Genomic DNA, 20,590 nt, shown 5'->3' with positions numbered 1-20,590 from the left:
TGTAGACTTTTTAAAATAATTGATCCATTTAAGGTTATAAAATTGTATATAGAAATTGATCACTTTAATGTCAAAACTAATCACTTTTAAGTCAAAATTAAAATTTTTATTGGTTTCTATTAAAAGTTATAACTTATCATTTAATTTAGAGGTGTTCATTCAGGTCATCGGGTCAATTTTGGGTGGCGTGTATCGAATCGGTTCAAAATCAAATTTTGTCTACATTGATTTTTGCATAAGTTTAAATTCATATTGAAATTAGGTCAAGTCATATTAAGTTATAAGGTCGTATAAATATCGGGTCACCGGGTCTATTTTGGACACCTCTAATTTAATTGATGACATTATATATAATTGATCAATTTAAGTTTTGAATTGATCACTTTAACGTTAAAATTGAAGACTTTAAAATAATTTATCCATTTAAGGTTATAAACTTGTGTAAGTAGAAATTGATCACTTTAATGTCAAAATGGAAATTACTTATTTTTGTTAATCTATTTAAGGTTTATCAAATTTAAAATTTATCATTTTAATGTTAGAATTGATACCTTTAAGGTTAAAATTAAATTTTTATTTTAAAATTTTTAGATTTTAGACCATTTTTATTTTAAATTTTTGGTTTTGGATCAGCTTAATAGTACCGCCTCATATTGAGGTGGTCTCTCCTAAATTTTTGCGTAATTTTAACCAAACTTCAAAAATAATTTTTGCGTAATTTTAACGTAACTTTAAAAATAAACGTATAATGTATCATTTTAAAGGATATTGTTTGAAGAATTGTCAATGAAAACATGAGTTGATAATTTAGGAGGGGATTCAATAGAGTATGGTTATTATGAACACAAATTTTCGTGAGAGACCATTTTTAATTGGGTCGGTTTATTATATATTTTTTAAAATATTATAAGTAGGTATTAAGAATGATGTAAGTAGACATTTAAGATATTGAAAGTAGGCACTAAGGATACGCTAAGTCGGTAAGTAAGCATTAAGGATAATGTAAGTAGGCATTAAGAATATGGTAAATAGACATTAATCATTAATGGGCTGGATTTGAGATATGTCTCTTAAAAAGACGGTCTCTCAAAATACTAATACTTAGTAAGAAAAAATATAAATACGAAATTAGAGTGAACAAAACAATTAGATTTGTTTACGAGGTTCACTACTAATGAAGGAGTTAAGCTTATCTTTCATAGTTAACTTAGACTTACACTTGCAATTCTCTCTAAAGATTTGCAAGTTTAAACATTGAGAGAGTTGAATGACTTGTGTCGTCGTTGTTTTTTTCTTCTATAGTTAAAATTTAATTTTTCTTTATATAACTAAAATTCTTAATGAATAGATTTCAGGCAAATTTTCGAAAATAAATCAAATACAAAATTGTTTGAATAGAATCGAACCTCAAAAATAGAAATTATATTTCCTAGCTTAAAATTGAATATATATATATATATATATATATATATATATATATATATATATATATATATATATATATATATATATATATATATATATATATATATATATATATATATATAATATTCTAAAATTGTTATGTTACGCTTTGAAACTTGGTTCTCATGTCAAAAAAAAAGAACATAGGAAAACTTCATAAAATATAAATTCAGTTAGTGTTAGAGGATTTATACCAAACTTTAGGTAAGTTGATCTTTTTTTCCATTTGATAATGTGACAATTGATCCGATAACATGAAAATAAAGGAAAAATGAAAAGATGAAGTTTCCACCCTTGTGATTGTGCTATCCTGTTCCTATATACTTATTCATGCAAAGAATAACCCCTCTATTTCAAAAGTATTAGCCCCATTTTTATTTCACGGGCAAGGTTATTAGGATCGGGATTCTACCTAGGATTGTTGAAGGGGTAGGATCGAAACCGGTATAATCGGATCGTAAATCGTGTGATCTTACAAATATGCATTAATAGGCTTTGGATTACTGATTATCTAATATATTTGTTATCTTTTTAAGTTTTAAGGTGTAAGTAAAACCTAATTTGACTTCATCTCTTGAAGTTTTTTTTAAAAAAAATACTTTTAATAGTCATTTTTAAACAACAAATCAAGAAAATTTTGAATTTTATAAAAGTATTTATATAATTATTTTAAAGTTTTATTTACACATAGTGAAATTTATATTATATAAAAATATTTTACGATTGCAACTACCCATGTGGAATCGGATCGTTGGATCATAGAATCGTGTTATGATCCTACCACCTAAATTCTTGGGCTAAGTAGGATCGCACGATTCTACCACATCAAGATTCTACCTACGATCCGGATCAGTCGCCTATTTTTGGATCGTAAAATCGTAGAATCATAGATCAAAATCGGGATTATTTTTACTTATTTTATGAATTCAATTCTTATGTATGAAATTATATTCAATTTTCCAAAGTTACTTATACATTTAATTCTTATGTATGAAATTATATTCATTCTTCATCTAATCCATACATTTAACTAATATTTTCATCTAATCCATACATTTCTCTAATTAGTTTCCCATAAAATATATTTTTTTACTTATTTTTTCTTGATTAACTAATATTTTCATCTAATCCATACATTTCTCCAATTAGTTTCCCATAAAATATATTTTTTTACTTATTTTTTCTTGATTTTCACCCTAACTGTACGTTAGATTATTTCTCTGGAACATCGGAAGTACATAAAATTGAATTCATACATAAGAATTAATAAATTCATTATGACTCTATTACATGTATAAGTAAGAGATGACTTCATTATTGAACAAATTTATGATAGCCTTATAATAATTAATATAAAATATACGTTACAACTCAAAATACATACATTATTGCATAAAATTATGATAAATCATGAATTTAAGATGAATGATAAGTTGATGAAGATTCAGCATCAACGTGAGAAATGACTTCCCTACGATGAAAGTTACGATGACAACCACAAGCAACACATATGAGAGCACGACTTGTTCCATCAAAAACAATTGGCATAAATTGTGTGCATCCATCTAATGCATAGCCTCCGGTGTTAGCCGCATGGTTATGTTTACACTCTCTATAACTCACTATGCTCCTTACCGTTGGGATCATGTTTGAATCAATTGTGCTCCATGCTTGTGACCTTAACACCACTTTTTTTGAGCTTTTGCTCATTTTCTAATGACTATGGTAGAAAGAAAAATTAAATAAAAACTATACATATGCTGTGTTGAAATGGTACGAAAGTACTTGGTACATATAACAAGAAGAATGTTAGGTATTATGATCAATAAACCTAACTCATCAACATTTTCTATATTTTCAAATTGTGATGATTAAGAAGAATGTTAGGTACTAAAAGTGTTATCTCATCGAGAATTGAGTCTTGTTTCAATTGAAGAGTAAGTAGCACTTTTCACGTAATGTCTTGAGTTCGATTCTCACTTAGCCCTGTCAATTGTCATTCTCTCAGTCTACTATGTAATAAAAAAGTGTTCTTTTTATAATTGTTATAGTATATAACATATATTGGAATCTCAACGACTGTGAGCTTAAGCTTTTGGTTGAGTTGGTTTCTTAACATGGTATTAGAGGCTATCGTGACAAGAGGTCACATGTACGAATCTCAACCACACCTCATATAAAGTAGAATATTCAACGCTAATTATAAAGAAGGCTTTTGCTGAATCCATGCTTCTAACCCACAAGAGCCTTATTTGAAGAAGCGTATTAGAATATATAATATATTATGAGGCCTTAACTATAAATTTAAGATTTTAGTTGAGTTAATTTGATGGAGCCTTCTCTCTAAGAAATCCCTGGTCTTGCTATTCACTATTTGGGTGATGGTAAGTCCCAAAATCTTGTGTAATGTCTCTTTCTAAATAACAAATTGTCGTATTTTTCCAATTTGTTTTAAGTGTTATCAATTGTTAGGGCTTGTCTCCTCTTAAGGGGTAGATTATGGGTTTTTAAAGGTTTACATATGATTAGGTGTGTGATTTTTAAAACTCTATTCAATATTCTATGTGTTATCATATGATTTTAGAAATTGATGAATACTTCTATTAATCTCTTTTGGGATATTCCCAAATTATAAAAAGTAATTAATATCATCCTCTATTTATCTCACTCAATTTACCTCATTTTCTATTTTAGTCCATCCTAATAAATTTACCTTATTATTATTTTTGGATATAATTACACTATTTTTAATCTCTATATTTACCAACTTATTTCTTAATACTCACTATTTTAATCCATTATATACCATTAGCAAATCGAGCAAAATGGCTTGAGATGGTGAAGTACACCAAGATAGTAAATTGCATAAACGTACAATAGAAATGCCACATTTCTTTTTTAAGATTGGCCCATTATCATGTGAAGCATGACTTTTGAACTATTACATGTGATTTGGTACAAATACGTAGGAACTATATATTTAATTTACAATCAAAATAATTAAAAGTCATTTACCAAAAAGAAGAATACATACAAAGGACTAGCTAGCTACCTTATATAATTCATACTAAAATGTAAGTATGTGCTTTTCATGTGGGCATATGCTCATATGCCTATCATTATTCACATGTACTTAATTTAGGTATAATATAAACCCATAACTAATATGTTAAATTGCATTAATATAACAAATGAGCACATATTAGGCAATAAAGCTTTTAGAATTTAAGGACGATTTTGTCAAGATTTAGTAGTTGATCAATCACTTCATCTTTCCTTCAACAATGTCACATAATAATTTGACAAATGATTTATAGTATATAGACTATATTAGTAATGGTATGTTTGTTCTTTTCTTAATTTCGGTTTTCATTGCCTTACTTCATACATTTATATAAAAGTTCTCTTCTCCTTGATTTACTTTTACTTTTTATTCAATTAAGTTCTAACGCTTATAGAGAACCAAATCTTATCTTAGTTTGAATAAATATCAGTTTCTCTCTAATCTTAAATTCGAGAAGCTTCATTTTCACCGTTTTAACTTAATGAATTCCCAACACTCTAAGTATTTGAGTTATACCTTTTTGATGAGAGACTAAGGATAAACCCCGTTATTCAATCAAAATATAACATAAAAACTATACGAAGGAACAAGGGCTGAGCAAAACTTATGGAGGTCCTGTTTACTTTCACACATAATTAATAGGGCCCTTTATTAACAATTTGAGAGTGAAAATGTCACTTCAATTTCAAAAAGAGCTTAAAAATAAAATGTATAGTAAAATAATGTTCTAAAAATAATTACAACACTAACTAAATCACTTAAAAGGGTTGCTCTCTTCACATGCCTTGAAGTTAATTCGTCTAGAATGCTTTTAATGTAACTTCCTCCAAAAGATCACTTTCAATTTCCATCAAAGTAACTCCATTTAATTTTTAACCTCTCTTGTGACATGCTAATAACTTCAACTTGAAAAGCTTTTTTCTGCAGATGAAACAGTGATAGAAATAATCAGTAAAATTCTATAAGCAATTGTTATATTTGGATAGCAAGTAAAAGGTTTTATAAGTTTCAATATGTCAATTGCTCCATATTCCTTAGAAAAAAGCTCTCTGAGCAATATAACTCTACGTATAGATCATCTTTATCAATATCAGAATCCTCATCTTTTTTAAGGGAGTTTTCAGAGTGAGCATAACGAGATCTAAGGTTATATTCATCTTGAAATGTAAGCCTCAAAGAGGTTCAACAATGAAAAACAAAATGAAAAATATAAGCAAAGATGAACACAAGTGTTTATTGAGGTATCTTGGATACCTCCCCCTCAAATGTAGTTTATTATATTGAATTCAACAATTACAAGTATAATAAATCTCCCCTTATCTGAGAACAATTCTCTCAAGATCACAAAATGCTTAAACAATGATGAACACTCTCAAGTTTCAATCAAAGTAAAGCTCTCTCACAATATGTGTTTGTGGTGATCTTTTCTCTATGAATGATACTTCCTTTTATAGATGAAGGTGAGTATCATTCTTAGAATCACACATTTATCACCATAAAACACAATTAATACCCCAATTAACATGCCAATTAAATCTACAATAATGCATGATAATAAACAACTCAATAAACAACACATTAAACATAAGAATAAAGTGCCCACATCAATGCCATAATGAACCAGAAACTGCAAAAGAATCCGAGGAATAAACTGCTCGACTGCCTCTAACTACCCTGCTCGAACGAGCCAGGAAGATGCTCGAACGAGCAGGGTTACCAGCACCTACTGCCTTCTTTCTGTTCATGCTGCTCGAACAAGCATGCCCACCTATTGCTCACTGACTTGTTCTTCACACTTGCCTCGATTGAGCACTTCACTCCCTATGCCTTGACTCATTCAAGGCATGGTTCCTCACTTCATTTGAACCTCAAACGTTCTATGTTAACCACATCATTAATCGTTCCAAACCTTAATCCACTCACACTCGACACATCCTCATCACTCTCCTCCAATATGCATGATAAAGCATGTTCGATAATATGATTAAAGTTAACGTCATTATCACGAGTATTGATACTTGCTTTAACACATCTAATGAATTTAATTTATCAGAATTAAACAACAAGCCAAAAATATTTTCATAAAATTAATATTGCTCAAATCTTTTCCCTAGAGAACTAGTAGTATGATCAACACTATATAAAAAGTATTGAATCCTATATGATTCCTCAGGTGATAATGGAGTTTCCTCAACATTTGTCTCATCAAAACGTCTTTTCTATGTAGTTGATATTTTTGAGGGAACACACATTCAATACCAATTTCTTTTGCTAGTTTTTTTGCACGATTCAAAGCATTTTGAAAAACTATTTACTCTGTGAATTTTAAAATAGGATATTAAGGGGGGTTTTCAGCAAATCAGCTTAGTGAGCAATTTTAGCTTATTTTGATGTAAACAAAGGGTTAGATGGTCAAACCAGCTAAGCTATTTCCAAGTTTCACCTCAAAATCAACATGAAGTGTTCAAACAGAACCAACCTAGCTTGTTGCAATCTAAGGCAGGTCCTATCATAAACTAACGGCCCGTTTGATAGGTGGTAATAAACGGTGGTAATGGGAATGAAAAATTAGTGTAATTTTGGTTGAAAAATCTCTTTGGTACCTTGATGGCCATACTTGTCCAACTTCAATCATTTCATTTTCTTTATAAAATTCATTCCAATAGATTTTCATTGGGAGGGGTGGTATTTGGTGGTAATAGAAATTTGCAAACAAAAAATTTTTTTTGTGATTAAAGTTTCATTACCATGGGAATGATATGGAACTTTTGATGAAATTTTACACTATAAATCATTCCCATTACTACCATTTAATACCACTAACCAAACAGGTCGTAAGAGTCATGGTGGATTTAAGGAATGATAAGAATATCACCTCAGTCAGAGCAATATATGTTTTCAGTCATCCCCAACAGCTCGCAAGTCGCAACCTTCGATGAGCGTTTGCAATAATAGTTGCTTCCTTGCCTATCCCACAGGTGAAACATCAGAGATCGGACCCCAATATATGCATCATTGCAGTGGCTTAAACCCGAAACAATGTTCATCAACTGAAACTATTAGACAAGGGTATATGTCTAAGTGTCAGAATCTGCAACGTAATCAAATTTCCTTGATTATAGCACAAAATGAAGCGTGTGCCCATGTTCGTGGATCTAACACAAGTAGTCAAGAGAACATGAAGAGTCTGAGAAGCATACCTTGAAAACTATGTTAACAAATGCGCAGAGAGGGATCTCCAGTTATCATTCATAGAAACAAAGTCATTTTGCTGCATTTCTTGAAGCAACTGCAGAATCAACTCTGGATTGGAAGAAGAAGAAAGTAAAGCCATAATTTCAGTTGATATTTCTTCAAGCAATGATGGTGAAGCAGCCATAACCTGTCTTAGGTGGTCGATGGCAGTTTCAAACTGTCTAGCATCTGCTAGATAGCTCAACAAGATAACATGGGGTTCGGTGTGTCTCAGATGACAGTTACTACACAAGAATTTAGAAGCATATAGTAAACAACCTGCATGAGCAAAATCAGTGACGGTCAAAACTAGTTTAGTAATACAAGATAGTATCAACTTACATAAAGCAACAACAACATTTCATCACCCCAATACCTTTTGATGGAGTGTGACTTGAGTTTGGACTCTTATGGTCATGGAGATTCCATGACATTTGTTGGTAGTAGAAATTTGGACCCAAAGGTTAGTGTAACAAAAATTAAGCCAAGCCTTGGCCTTGTTTGTTGGTAAAGAAAATCTCCATGATTTGGTATGTGCATGAAACAAGTGAGATCGATTTGTATGGGTTTCTCCTTGATGTTCAATCTAAGAGTTGTACTAAACACAGCTGTGGAAGATGCCTTGGAAGAAGGGAGGACCAAAGGAACCACAAGAAAGCAAGCCAAAGCAAATCAGTGCCCCTGATCTGCTCGAATGAGCACATATAATGCTTGAACGAGCAGATTGTGCCTGCTGGGTTCTGTCTGTTTTTATCTAGGCTGCTTTATGTAATCCACGCCCTAAACTTACCTTTGCCTATATATGCACTCCAATGAAGTTAGTTGTTGACCCAAGCTAAGTATAAAGCCTGAGCACCCATATCCCTATCTTTACCATATATTTATCTACTCCATTTACTTAGTTCCTCATGCAATTTATCCCCAAGATGTAATTCCTTCATGTTTTTTTTGAGATTTTATGTTTTTTTTATACTTTTAACACATAATACAACTCACGTCAATGATGGAGGATGAAGCTAACATTTGGTGAACCTCATTAAAACTTTGTGTTATTGTTTGCATTTATTTTCATGCTTAGTTCATCTTATTGCTTGCAAATGGTCATGTTTATTATTGCACCTTTGGAGCTACGATATTCAACCGTTCTTTGACCGTTAGTTCACCGCTTTCACTCCTGATTCAAATCATAACACCATGAAGTGGCTCCCACCTAGGCAAAGACGGGATCTTCTTTCAGGTCCAAACAGGCCGAATACAATAATTTTGGGTCATTATATAAAAGTAAAATATTGTCTATTTTTTACAATAAATTGATGTGGCTTTTGAACAAGAGGCTGACAGTTCAAATTTTTGGTCCCAAAATGTTTTTTGTTTGAATAATAACTTATGCTCTCTCTAGCTTGTGGCCCAAGGTGCACCACCTTGGGGGGTTGGGGTTCCAATGTACCCAACCTTGTCCATTAATAATAAAGAGATTATTTGCGATTGAGTAGTAGCAAACTTTATCTGCAACTTCACATAAATAAAAACTGAACCGGATTTAATTTGCTAGGAATAAACAATACATTACCTGCTTTACAAAGAGATAGGACTAGTGGAGTAATTATAGCTTGTGCTATCGTCACATCCTGATCAGCAACCTTGTAAAAAATCTGAATTGCAGCTTCAAATTTCGAGTTATGACAAAGGCATTCAAGCAAAAATGTATATATGGCTGCATCAGGCATTACACCTTTATTTAGCATGTGATCAAAAAGTATCTGTGCTTCATCTATTTGACCTATTTCTGCAAACTTCTTAATAAGGATGTTATAGCTCTTCAAGTTTCCATCCATACCATACGAAAACATTTCATCCCATAGCTTCTTTGCCGGGCGGATAAGATCTTCCCTACATAATGCATCCATAAGAATATTATAGAATGAAATGTCGGGGTAAATTCCCTTTTTCCTCATCTCCTGAAAAATGTCGTAAGCTTCTCTTACACATCCTGCCTCACACAAAGACGAAATCATAACATAATAGCTCTCTAAGTTTGTGAAATAATGTTTGGAAGACAAAGTGTTTAAAACATCCAGCATGTCATCTATTTTACCATGTTTGCGCAGATTCTTACTCAAACTATTCAAGGTACGAAGCGTTGGCGCCTTTTCTTTTCCTACCATGAACTTGAAGAACAACATAGCCGTACTAGGATCAACTAAGGACACTGATCCGATTAAAGCATTCAAAACATCGTCTTCAATAGGAAAATTGCCTTCTAAAATCACTAGTCCCAATTCTTTAGCTTCATAGATCATATTTTGCAAAAGCAAGGAAATTATAAATCCACCATAATCACTAGCCCTAGGAGCCACTCCAAGCTTCCTTTTCTTCTTTAACACTACTTGTATCTCAAGCATACACCCCGGTCCCTTAGACCTAAAACATTCTGCAACAATCCTGTAAGCCATAAAATCGGGTTTACAGTCCCTTTTTCTCAATTCCTCTAATGCACTATAAGCCTCAGACACCCGACCTACCTCACAAAGCCCATGAATGATCAAAAGAGCTATTATCGATCCATCAAAACTCGAAACAGCATCCTTAACTTTCTCCAAAACATCTAAAACTAACCCTAATTCCGAATCTCGACAATACCTCCACATAAATAACCCAAACCCAAGAGTGGTAAAACTCACTCCTCTCACAAGCATTTCATCAAACACCATACGTGCACAATCCAACCGCCCTTCTGAAACCAAACCGCCAAGAAGCAAATTACATGTTTCAACCCCAACATCATGAATTAACGAAATAGCATCAACTAAAGTCAAGAACCCTTCATGGGATTTCTTCGATTTAACAAGAGAAGCAATAACAGCGCGATAAAAAGAAGGATCAACATCCAACTTTCTCGATTTGGCTTCTCTTAGAATCTTTTCTAAGGATTTAAATTGGCGGGAAACTGAAAGGGATTTGAGTATGGAGTTATAGGAAACTGAAGAATGAGAGAAATTGGGTTGTTGAGATGCCCAATTGAAAAAACCAAGTGAGAGAGAAGGATGACGAAGAAGATGAGGGTCGATGACTTGGGCAACGAGGGAAGGAGTGAGCGAGTCACGACAGCCGAGCTTGTGAAGAGTGTTATCGAGTGAATGAGACCATGATCGAGCATTGTTTGAAGCTAAGATCAATGCTCTGCTAATGGAGATTGCTTTAGGTTGCATTTGATTTGAGTTTGTAAATTGTAAGGAAAAGAAAAAGGGAAAATTGGGGGAAGGAAAACCCGCCAAGAATCAACTATAATTCGAAAGGTTAACTTGTAACTAGTAACTGCCAATTTAATTTTTGTACTTGTTAAGAGTAATTTTTTTAGGTAGAAATTAGGTTTAGATAAGCTCATCTCGGTCACTTGTCAATATTAGGAAATGTTTTCGAGATTAGTGATCACATATTAACATTGCAAAACCAAAGTTGACGGATCATAATGTTCGTTCGAGCGTTCTATTACATGTTCGAGCACAGTAGGTGTAAACATTTTACCTATTACTGTCTCGATGCTGATTCTAAGCATTAAATAAGACGCCATGCAACAACTTCACTAAAAGCTCATCACATTACACTTCCTCATCCAATACATGTCCCATGTACCCTATGCTCACCGTGGTGCACTCAAATTATCAACTCCAACAATCTCTATATTGATTTGAGTTCACCTAAGTCACTCAATTTCTAAGACGCTCCACATAAATAGCAGTTTTATGTGCAAATTTTAATTAACCGCAAACGCACGGTGTACGTGTAGCTATACGGGTCGAACTTAGGGAAGCGAGTTAATATATTTGTTCAGTTTATAACTACGAGATACGAACAAATAATATAGTCGGTTTTAAGAATCTAACACTACTATGAACAAAAATCAAAATGATACAAATGAAACTAATAAATAATGCTAAGACAATAATTAATATGAAGACGATGATAATAAAACAAAGCAAATCTAGGATGTCGGGAATCATCTAATTCTAACATAGGAGTCAATTACTCTCATAATTGTATAAAATTGAGTCTTTGGCATGATTAAACGTGCTTTAATTAATTTCAAACTTCCGCTCTATTGATCATTATCGGTTTAAGACCTTACTAGTACTAATCCTCAAACTTTCGTTTTATTGGTTAAACTAATAGGAATTTAACTTAAATACACCTCAATCCTATATTAATCTAATCTCAAACTTCCGTTTTATTGAAAAGGCTAATAAAGATATTTAAACTAAGATTCATTAAGAATAGGTTTAATCATAGACCCAAATTTCACACAATTAATCGATAAAATATCATCCCATGCTTCGAATTAGGGTTTATCCCTTAACCCTAGAGAAGAAAACTACTCACTAGACATGGTCATGAACATGCAATTAATGATGAATGAAAACCTAAATGAAATACTACACATGATAATAATGAATAATTCAAGACAAAAAGACAAGTAATTAAGTAGTAAATCAAGAATACTTACTAATGGAGATGAACATGAATGTAAATTGCAATAAAAATAAACATAACAATGGAGTTTTTCAACAATGAAAGCACTAAAAGGAAAAACAACAAAAGAGAGAATTCTGAAAAATAAACTAAAAACTGATAACTAGAGCATTAGAGCATCTAGGACACTAAAAGCACAAGAAAAATGAAGTTAACTAATACCTATTTATATTTTAAGGTTACTTGGAGAACAATATCTCCAAAAATAACTGATTCTAATAATAAAATAAAGCTAAAATAAATAAAACCACTAAAGAAGTGAAAGAAAACCGTTAGCGCGTGGATATCAACAGTTGGAGACGAGTCGTAGCTTTCAGGCGATGGCTCGTCGCTTTGCTTCTAACTAACGAACTTCAAACAACCGTCATTTCTTGCTCGATTGTCAGAATTGAACATATGATATACCGTTGGAAAGCTCTTGAAGTCTAATTTCCAATGCCGTAAACCTTGCATTAATGTGATCTTTCTATCAAAAGTTATGACCAAAAGAGTGATTATGTATTAAATTTCACCTCAAAACTTTTGCATTATATACACTTTTCTACTCTTTTGCCCATCTTCATTGTAAAAAACATCTTCAAATGAACGACAATCTCCTTAGTAAACTCCGTTATCATTAAAACCATAAGAATTATGCTTAAAACGATCAAAACTGCTCAAAATCAACATGAATAACCAAAATAGGTAAAGTGGCATAAATCTTCAAAACAAGCGTGGAATTACTAACAATAACTATCATTAAGAAGTTTAAAATGATATAAATAAGTGTGAATAATTGCACTTATCACAGTCAAACTACCACACCACATAGTGCTGCCAAAGGCCTTCACATCAAGTAAGGAGTTAAATCAATCAAGTCCACACACAATGTAAACTTATTGGTAGGCAATGGCTTAGTCATCTTATTGGCTTGGTTATCTTCACCAATTTCGACCTCTTGTTTTCAACTTCATCTTGGATGAAGTTTTACAAACTGTCAATTGGTGCTTCTATAGAATGCATTTCGATTCCTAGCCAAATGGATTGCACATCCGCTATCTGAATGAACATTCACCAAACTCATCTTAGGACACAACTCAACTATTAGGCCCTTGAACTATTTTGCCTTTTGAATGATTTGACAATGGTTATGAACTCCACTTTGGTTGTTGACATAGTGGTTACATTTTGGAGCGATGATTGTCAACTCACCGTCGATCCGCCTTAACTAAACACAATCCAAGGAGTTTTTTAACTTTTGTTTTTCACATCTTAAATTTCTTTTTGATTTTTTTTATTTTCTTAGATATTTTGTTTCTGTTTTACGAACTTTTTTATTTTCTCGATGTTTTCTTGATGTTATGTTTTCTAATTTTGTTTTTTATCTTGATATTTTGTTTCTTAAATTTTGTTTTTTGATCTTAAATTTCATTTTATGATTTTCTAATTCAGATGTTTTGTTTTCGTTTTTTTTTCTTGATGTTTTCCGTTCTTAAATTTCTTAAATGCTTTCTTGATGTTGATATTTTCTTTATTAGATCACTTATATGGTTTTTACATTTGTGACTTCTCATTTCTCATGTCCATAGGAGATTAATGTTGATGTCTGCTGATTTCGATGTTGATTTGGGAATTAATATTGATGTTGTAATGAAGGAACTATACATAGAATATTTAATGAACTTTTTAAGCTCTAATGAATTTTTAATGAACTCTTAAAAATATTGTAATGTACTCTTTTAAGTATATTATAATTTCGATTTTGATCAATGATTCTATGATCCTAATATCTAAATATATGTGGCCAATTCAAATTGTAGGTTGAATCTTTATATTGGTAGAATCATACGATCATATTTAGCTCAAGAATCTAAGAGGTAGGATCATAACTCAATTCTCCGATCCTACGATCCAACAATCTGGCCTTACGATAGTAGCAGTTTCATTGTAAAAGATTTATTTTTCAAACTTAATACATGTCAAATAAGTTTTATTTTCACCTTAAAACTTAAAAAAACAAATATAATTGATAATAATTATCCAAAGAATATTAATGCTTATATGAACTAGTAATGTGAATATGTGGTAATCTCAATTTGCAAAGTTGTTTCTCATCATCATGTAATTATGCTACAACATTTTTTGAAGAGAATTCAGTACAAAACAATATTTCGTTGGAATCGGTTCAATTCATATAAATCGGTTTGAATTGGATCATTTTGGTTCAATCAGTTTAATTTGGATTGATATCATAAGATTTCGTTCAATTCAATTTGGATTATAAAAAATATGATTTAAATTTAGACTTGAACTGAAAAATCAAAACAGACTTTACTTTGGTTTGATTTGAATTTGTATAAACCGATTATAAAAATATACATTAATTTAGTCATCGATCTAATATTTTCCCACAAACTCAAGGTCAAATAAAACTAGCAAATTGACCATGCACGTACCCCTTAAGAAACAAGGCAAAGAAGAATACACATAGTCAATCAAACCCCAAATAAAGAAAGCCTTGCAACGAGAGAAATGGGTGACAATAAAAGCGCATGAGAAAAACTACTTACAAATGACAACACAAACTGGGCTAAGACTAATGCATTAAATAGAAATTAAGGAAATAAGTAACATAAATTAATTTAGTAAATAAATAACACTTTCCTCATAAAAATCTAGTTTTCAATTGAATGCAGGGGATGCAAGTATGCAACTACAAGTTACAACATCTCCCATACTCCAACTTACAAAATTTAGTTTTGCATTACATGAAGTATAAAAAAACAGAAAGAAAAGGCAGCAGGGGCAGGACAGGGTTTAGGAGTCCGGCCCATTTCCAGCCCGTATCCATTTTCAGACCATTAAACACTTTTAGTGATGAATGATGATGATCAGCAGGAGATTAGAGATCTGAGAGGAACCAAATCAGTTGGTTGTAAGAAAGAATATTTAAAGGTAAATGGTTTTCCTTTAATGATCGGACGGCCATTGTTGATGAGACAACTGTCACCCTTGATCTTAAGAAGACTTGGATGAACAGGCTGCACAGTACTGAAACCAAGGCATCTTAAATAAACACTTGACTGTTTGCAAGGGCAATTGTTACTGATTGTTACTGCATATTGTGGTTGACCTTCTACTGTTGTTCCTGTTCTTTTTGTTGTTACTTTTATGTTTGATACTCCACATTTATAACTGTAACCTGTGCTTTTGAAAAAACTGTATTAGTGCAAAAATACACTTAATACAAGATGCTAATTGAGATTTTATAGGGCAAAAATACGATTTTGGTCATAATTAGGCTAACGGATTTTAATTGTCTATTGTATAATGTAAAATTATGGTTTTGGTAGCAATTGTAACAAGGATCACATTCATGTACTATCAACAATCAAGGGCGGATACAAGCCTTAGCAATAATGTCCATTGATAGTATTTAAGATTTACTTTTCAATATTAAACTTTGTTAGAGTATATAATAAATCTTAATGCCTCAACGATTATCTTAAGCTTTTGGTTGAGTTGGTTCCTTGACATAGTATCAGAGCCAATCTGACAAGAGGTTATTGATTCAAATTTCAACCATCCCTCATATGAAGTGGAGTATCCAGCACCATGTATAAGGAGGGCATGTGTTGCATTCACATTTCTAGCCCAAATAACTCTCGTGCGAGGGGCGTGTTAGAGTATATAAAATATTATGGGGCTTCAACTATCAAACTTAACTTTTGGTTGAGTTGGTTCTTTGACAAACTTTATACCTAAAGTTATTGCTATATATACTGGTTAAACTGGTAGAAGTTTTTCTATGTCGCATGACTAAATCAAGTTTGAACCTTAGTATATGCACTTTTTTTTCGTTTTTCAAAGTGATTTAAAATAATTAAAATTTGTTTAAATTTGATTCCATCTTATTTATTTTTCTTCTGAATTTGTCATGTGACTGAGGAAAACATGAAATATCTCTTATTATGTCAACATTATGATATTCCTTTATGAGAATCATAACCAAACACAGGATGGAAAACTACAAGTACAACTTACCCTTTTGACAAACCAAGAAGAAGACAGCAACTACTGAAAAAAGCTTAAAAAATGCAGCCATTTTTGTAGTTTCTTCTGCAACAAATAAAGTACAACCAGTAATGATCACTATATATATATAAAGTAAAGAAGAAAGCACACAAATTAATATTGAAGGGATTTGGTTAGTTTTGGGTGTAGATATGGTTGGAAATGGGGAAGTTGGGATGCGTATATATAGAGTTTTGACTTGCAAGTACAAAAAAAGGATGGTCAAAGAATTACACCAACAGCCTGCCGATAATTGCGCCATTTTTATTACTTTGGGATAATTAATTACCTTAAATGCATGTTTGGTTTGGATATAAAAAGTTAAAGTAAGAAAATAAAGTTGATAAATGAGAAATTAGTGAAATTTAATTATTGTAGAGGTGGAAAAATAATTGTAAAGTGATGAAAATGAAGAGAGCTTTTAATTTTGTGGGTTATATTTATCCTATTAAAGGGTGGAGGAATATATTACCTTCATAATAAAAGAAATCATTTTCTTTTTCGTTCATTATTTTTATTTCATACTCATTTTACCTTCTTTACAACTATCACTATCTCTAGTTGCTTTTATTTTATTAGTTTGACTTTATTTTCCTCTTAAATATATACACCCAATTCAAGCATGCCCTAAATATATATTAATCACCTACCCTTATTGAAGTTCATATGCTAATTATTGTATTAATTAGTTGGATTCAGAGCCGTCTTAAAAAATTTGAAGGTCATGTGCAAAATTTTTTGCGTCTTATTTATATTAAATATATTTATTTTATTAATAAAATTAACATATTTCTTTTTTATTAACTTTTTCATATACCGGAGAAACAGGGGACCCTGTGCGGTTGATCACCCCGCACACCCTCAAAGACCCCACTTATTGGACTATTTAACTATTATATAGAAAACGTCGGACGATGAGACCAATCTGTGAATATGTATTCCCTCATTAAATTTGAGTTATTTTTATTGCTTAGGATTAGGATGCGTTTCGATGGAATGAAATTAAGAAAAATAAAGTAAAGAGATTTGGAAAGATAAAGATCTCTTGTTTGGATAACAAAATGGAAGAAAATTAAGAGATTTAGAGAAATTAGATAAATAATTTTTGTTTACTATACTTATATTTCTATTTTCTTCATTTTCCTTCCTATCTTCCCAAGTGTTTGCTTTCTCTCCAAAATTATTATCTGACATAGTGTTAATCTCATTTATACTCCCTTCGTTTTCCTTAAGATTGTCCCACTTGATCAAAAAAGCTCTCGAAAGAAATGTCAAAGGAGTCAAATTCAAAGGAACGAAATATATATTAATTTTTCTAATTTATCTACCCAATTCAATTGCTTTTTTTTACTAAATATTAATTTTTCTTAAAAATGTATTTTTCTTTAATACTGATCCAAAATAAAAGACTAAGGTGATTACTAGGATTTAAATAATGTGTTTATTTTGAATTTGTGGCCTTGATTTATGCACATTTTTTGGGTTTTCTATATTCGATGTCTTGTACCGACATATGGTTTGACTCAAGCTTTAATTTAAAATTTTTTATGGAGAATATCAATTTATTACGTTTAATTGATTGTAAGTCTTACTTTTACATGCAAGTTAAACATAAGATATTGCGGTTTACCCATAATTACAAATTTATAATGATTATAAAATTGGAAAAAATTTAATAATTATATCGTTTATATATGGGTATTTAACAAAAGAGTTTATTAAACAATTTTAACTTATTTTGACATAAATAGACAATTGGGTTTGTTAAATCATCTAATTCTAATTTGTAGTTAGTGTTTGATAAATTAATCGGTTGATTATTTTATTGTTATCAATTAGTTCATTTTGAACAAACTGCTCTTTGCAGCATATTCAAAATCAACTGATAAACTAACTCATGAAATCAGCTGCTCAAATTAATTACTTTATTCATATACAAACTATCAGCTATTAGCCATATTAATCAAACATTCTCAGAGTAATGTTTTGAATTGAACATAATAAACAATTTTAATAAAATTTTGCTATAATGATAATTTCTAGAGACGAGAATACTTCTTATTACACTTTATTTTATTAGATGAGAAATAGTTGATATTTTATTGGGTGAGAAATGTCATGCCCATGTTTAATGTCAAATGCATATCATGATACACATTATCTAAAACAATTAATTGTTATGGTTTATTATCATATGGGATTAAAATAATTAGGTCAATCTTAAAAGTAAAGAAAAATTATACTACTCTAAAAAATAAAGATTACTCCTGATTAGTGGAAGAACCCTTAAAAATGAAGTTAATCCGTACTTTACTCCGTAGCACTATTCCAAATTAGCAATCCATGTGATTGCTCCTGATATGGTGCAAAAATCACACTTGTGGCTGATATATCATATAACGTGCAACTGCAGTTTACAACACATATATAGAGGTGAGTATACTTATTCGGCAAGCCTTATACTTGTATACCCGATAGTTACTTTTACTTTTTGTTGCATTTGTCTTTATGGTTATGTTTGTTGTTTTTTACCAGTTTCAAAATTCTTTTATAATTTTTATAAGTGGGATAAACTAGACGAACTACTAATGAATAGAAGCGTTGAAATCAACGAAATAAGTGGGCAATAACATGTGAGAATAATGCCCATTTGCATGTGCCCATTTGGACTATACATGTGCATTGGTGGTTACAACTTACAAGTCTTGGATAATATGAGCAATTTGTCCACTTCAAAACATACCCATTTGTAGTTGCCTCATTTGTGGGTGCTACTGTTCCCATTTGTGTCATCTCTAAACTTACAACATTTTTTAACTCACTAATTTGATCAATCTAAAATAATTTTTAAGAAAATTATTTTTTGTATAACTGTAAATTCAAATCTTTATTATTTTTTGGGAAATTTCACATGGTAGCATCCAGTTTTTATGAAATATCAGTAGTAGCACTTTTGTAAGATTTTTCCACATAGTAGCATCCAATTGATGCACTATCAAATTGCCTTAGCATTTTCCATTAAATTCTTGTTAATTTCCGTTTAATTCATCATTTTGTAAGATTTTTTCACATGGTAGCATCCAATTTTTGGTCTCAAATGTTTAATTCACCATTTTAACTTTTAATTCTTTTTACAATAGTAACACTCTTTGTCACTAGGTAATCCCTCCCTTATGACTTTTCCCTTCTTTGATATCTCTCATCCTTGGTTCTCCCTCTATAACTCCCACTATACAAGTCATCCTCCACACTCTTTTTTTCTTCCCCTCTCTTTTCACCATAAATCTATCATTCACTCTTAACGACCCAAATACTTGATCAAGAGTGATAGTGTCCTAATCTTTTAACAATGTTTGGACTATATTTCTATAGTTCTAGGGAAGTGAAGCCAATAAAAGTAAAGCTTACTTCTCATCCGTCAACTTTTCATTAGCATTCAATAACTAGCACGCCAACATATTGAATGTGTTTATGTGATTTTGCATTGTTGTATCATGGCATGGTTCTTCACCTTAATGAAACTTCATTTGCTCGACATCAAGTACCTCATGAATCGTTCCAAATATCAATTCACTTCCAATTAACACATCCTCAAAGTCCTTCTCCAAAGTGCACAATTAGGCATTCAATTATATGTTCAAAGTCATGAGTTTTGACACTTACACTAATAATAATAATAATAATAATAATAATAATAATAATAATAATAATAATAATAATAATAATATCACTACATTTATCAATGTTCCCCAAAACTCAAAGATATGCAATTTTGCATCCAGCATCCATAATTGCATATCATCTATTGATAGTTTTATTTTGAATCAAGATCCTAGGCTGGCACTTGGGCTAGCAAGTTTTGCACTCTTGTATTATATTTTTATATAGATCATAAAGTACGAATTATTTTTGGGTCGAATGTATTTTGAAAGTTCGGTTTGGGTTAAGTTGAATTACATATAATTATAACTGCAAATGTACATTCAGGTATTCATGCTATTTATTATAAATGCCATTTATTTAGGATAAGAAAAGAAGAGTAAAAAATGATAACATACAAATTAACACTACACATTATATACACAAATTATATATATATATATATATATATATATATATATATATATATATATATATATATATATATATATATATATATATATATATATATATATATATATTACATCACCTTCATATCCTGTACAAAAGCTATTATTTACATACATCAATGAAGACCTTGTTAATCTA

General features: G+C 31.1%; 2 protein-coding genes across 5 annotated transcripts; both read right to left on the bottom strand.

Moving 5' to 3' along the window:
- Nucleotides 1-7,403: 7,403 nt before the first annotated feature.
- Nucleotides 7,404-11,072, bottom strand: LOC130823720 (pentatricopeptide repeat-containing protein At5g14080). 4 transcript variants are annotated; one of them, XM_057688451.1, is made up of 3 exons: nucleotides 9,333-11,072; nucleotides 7,729-8,041; nucleotides 7,404-7,619 (listed from the first exon to the last, which is right to left on the bottom strand). In XM_057688451.1, the coding sequence occupies exons 1-2, from the start codon at nucleotides 10,969-10,971 to the stop codon at nucleotides 7,737-7,739; spliced, it is 1,944 nt and encodes a 647-aa protein (XP_057544434.1). In that variant the 5' UTR covers nucleotides 10,972-11,072; the 3' UTR covers nucleotides 7,404-7,619; nucleotides 7,729-7,736. The 4 variants fall into 4 exon arrangements, with proteins under 4 accessions (XP_057544434.1, XP_057544435.1, XP_057544436.1 ...); XM_057688452.1 differs by having other exon boundaries at nucleotides 7,404-7,584; XM_057688453.1 differs by having other exon boundaries at nucleotides 7,404-7,578; nucleotides 9,333-11,055.
- A 3,695-nt stretch (nucleotides 11,073-14,767) lies between these two features.
- LOC130823719 (protein TAPETUM DETERMINANT 1-like) lies at nucleotides 14,768-16,486 on the bottom strand. The gene is made up of 2 exons (XM_057688450.1): nucleotides 16,313-16,486; nucleotides 14,768-15,470 (listed from the first exon to the last, which is right to left on the bottom strand). Exons 1-2 carry the CDS (start codon nucleotides 16,371-16,373, stop codon nucleotides 15,160-15,162), a joined length of 372 nt encoding a protein of 123 aa, XP_057544433.1. The 5' UTR covers nucleotides 16,374-16,486; the 3' UTR covers nucleotides 14,768-15,159.
- Between the last annotated feature and the right edge of the window lie 4,104 nt (nucleotides 16,487-20,590).

This window comes from Amaranthus tricolor, chromosome 9 (genome assembly GCF_026212465.1).
Source record: "Amaranthus tricolor cultivar Red isolate AtriRed21 chromosome 9, ASM2621246v1, whole genome shotgun sequence".
Taxonomy (NCBI): Eukaryota; Viridiplantae; Streptophyta; class Magnoliopsida; order Caryophyllales; family Amaranthaceae; genus Amaranthus; species Amaranthus tricolor.
The sequence above is the reverse complement of the archived record's forward strand: the minus strand, read 5'-3'. Positions and strand labels throughout refer to the sequence as shown.

Bases quoted from the DNA above. Each gene is read 5' to 3' on its own strand.
- LOC130823720 (XM_057688451.1), bottom strand. From the start codon at position 10,971: ATGCAACCTAAAGCAATCTCCATTAGCAGAGCATTGATCTTAGCTTCA. The intron at 8,042-9,332 runs GTAATGTATTGT...TTGCTCATGCAG, and splicing joins CCTATCTCTTTGTAAAGCAG to GTTGTTTACTATATGCTTCT.
- LOC130823719 (XM_057688450.1), bottom strand. From the start codon at position 16,373: ATGGCTGCATTTTTTAAGCTTTTTTCAGTAGTTGCTGTCTTCTTCTTG. The intron at 15,471-16,312 runs GTAAGTTGTACT...TCAAAAGCACAG, and splicing joins CTTCTTGGTTTGTCAAAAGG to GTTACAGTTATAAATGTGGA.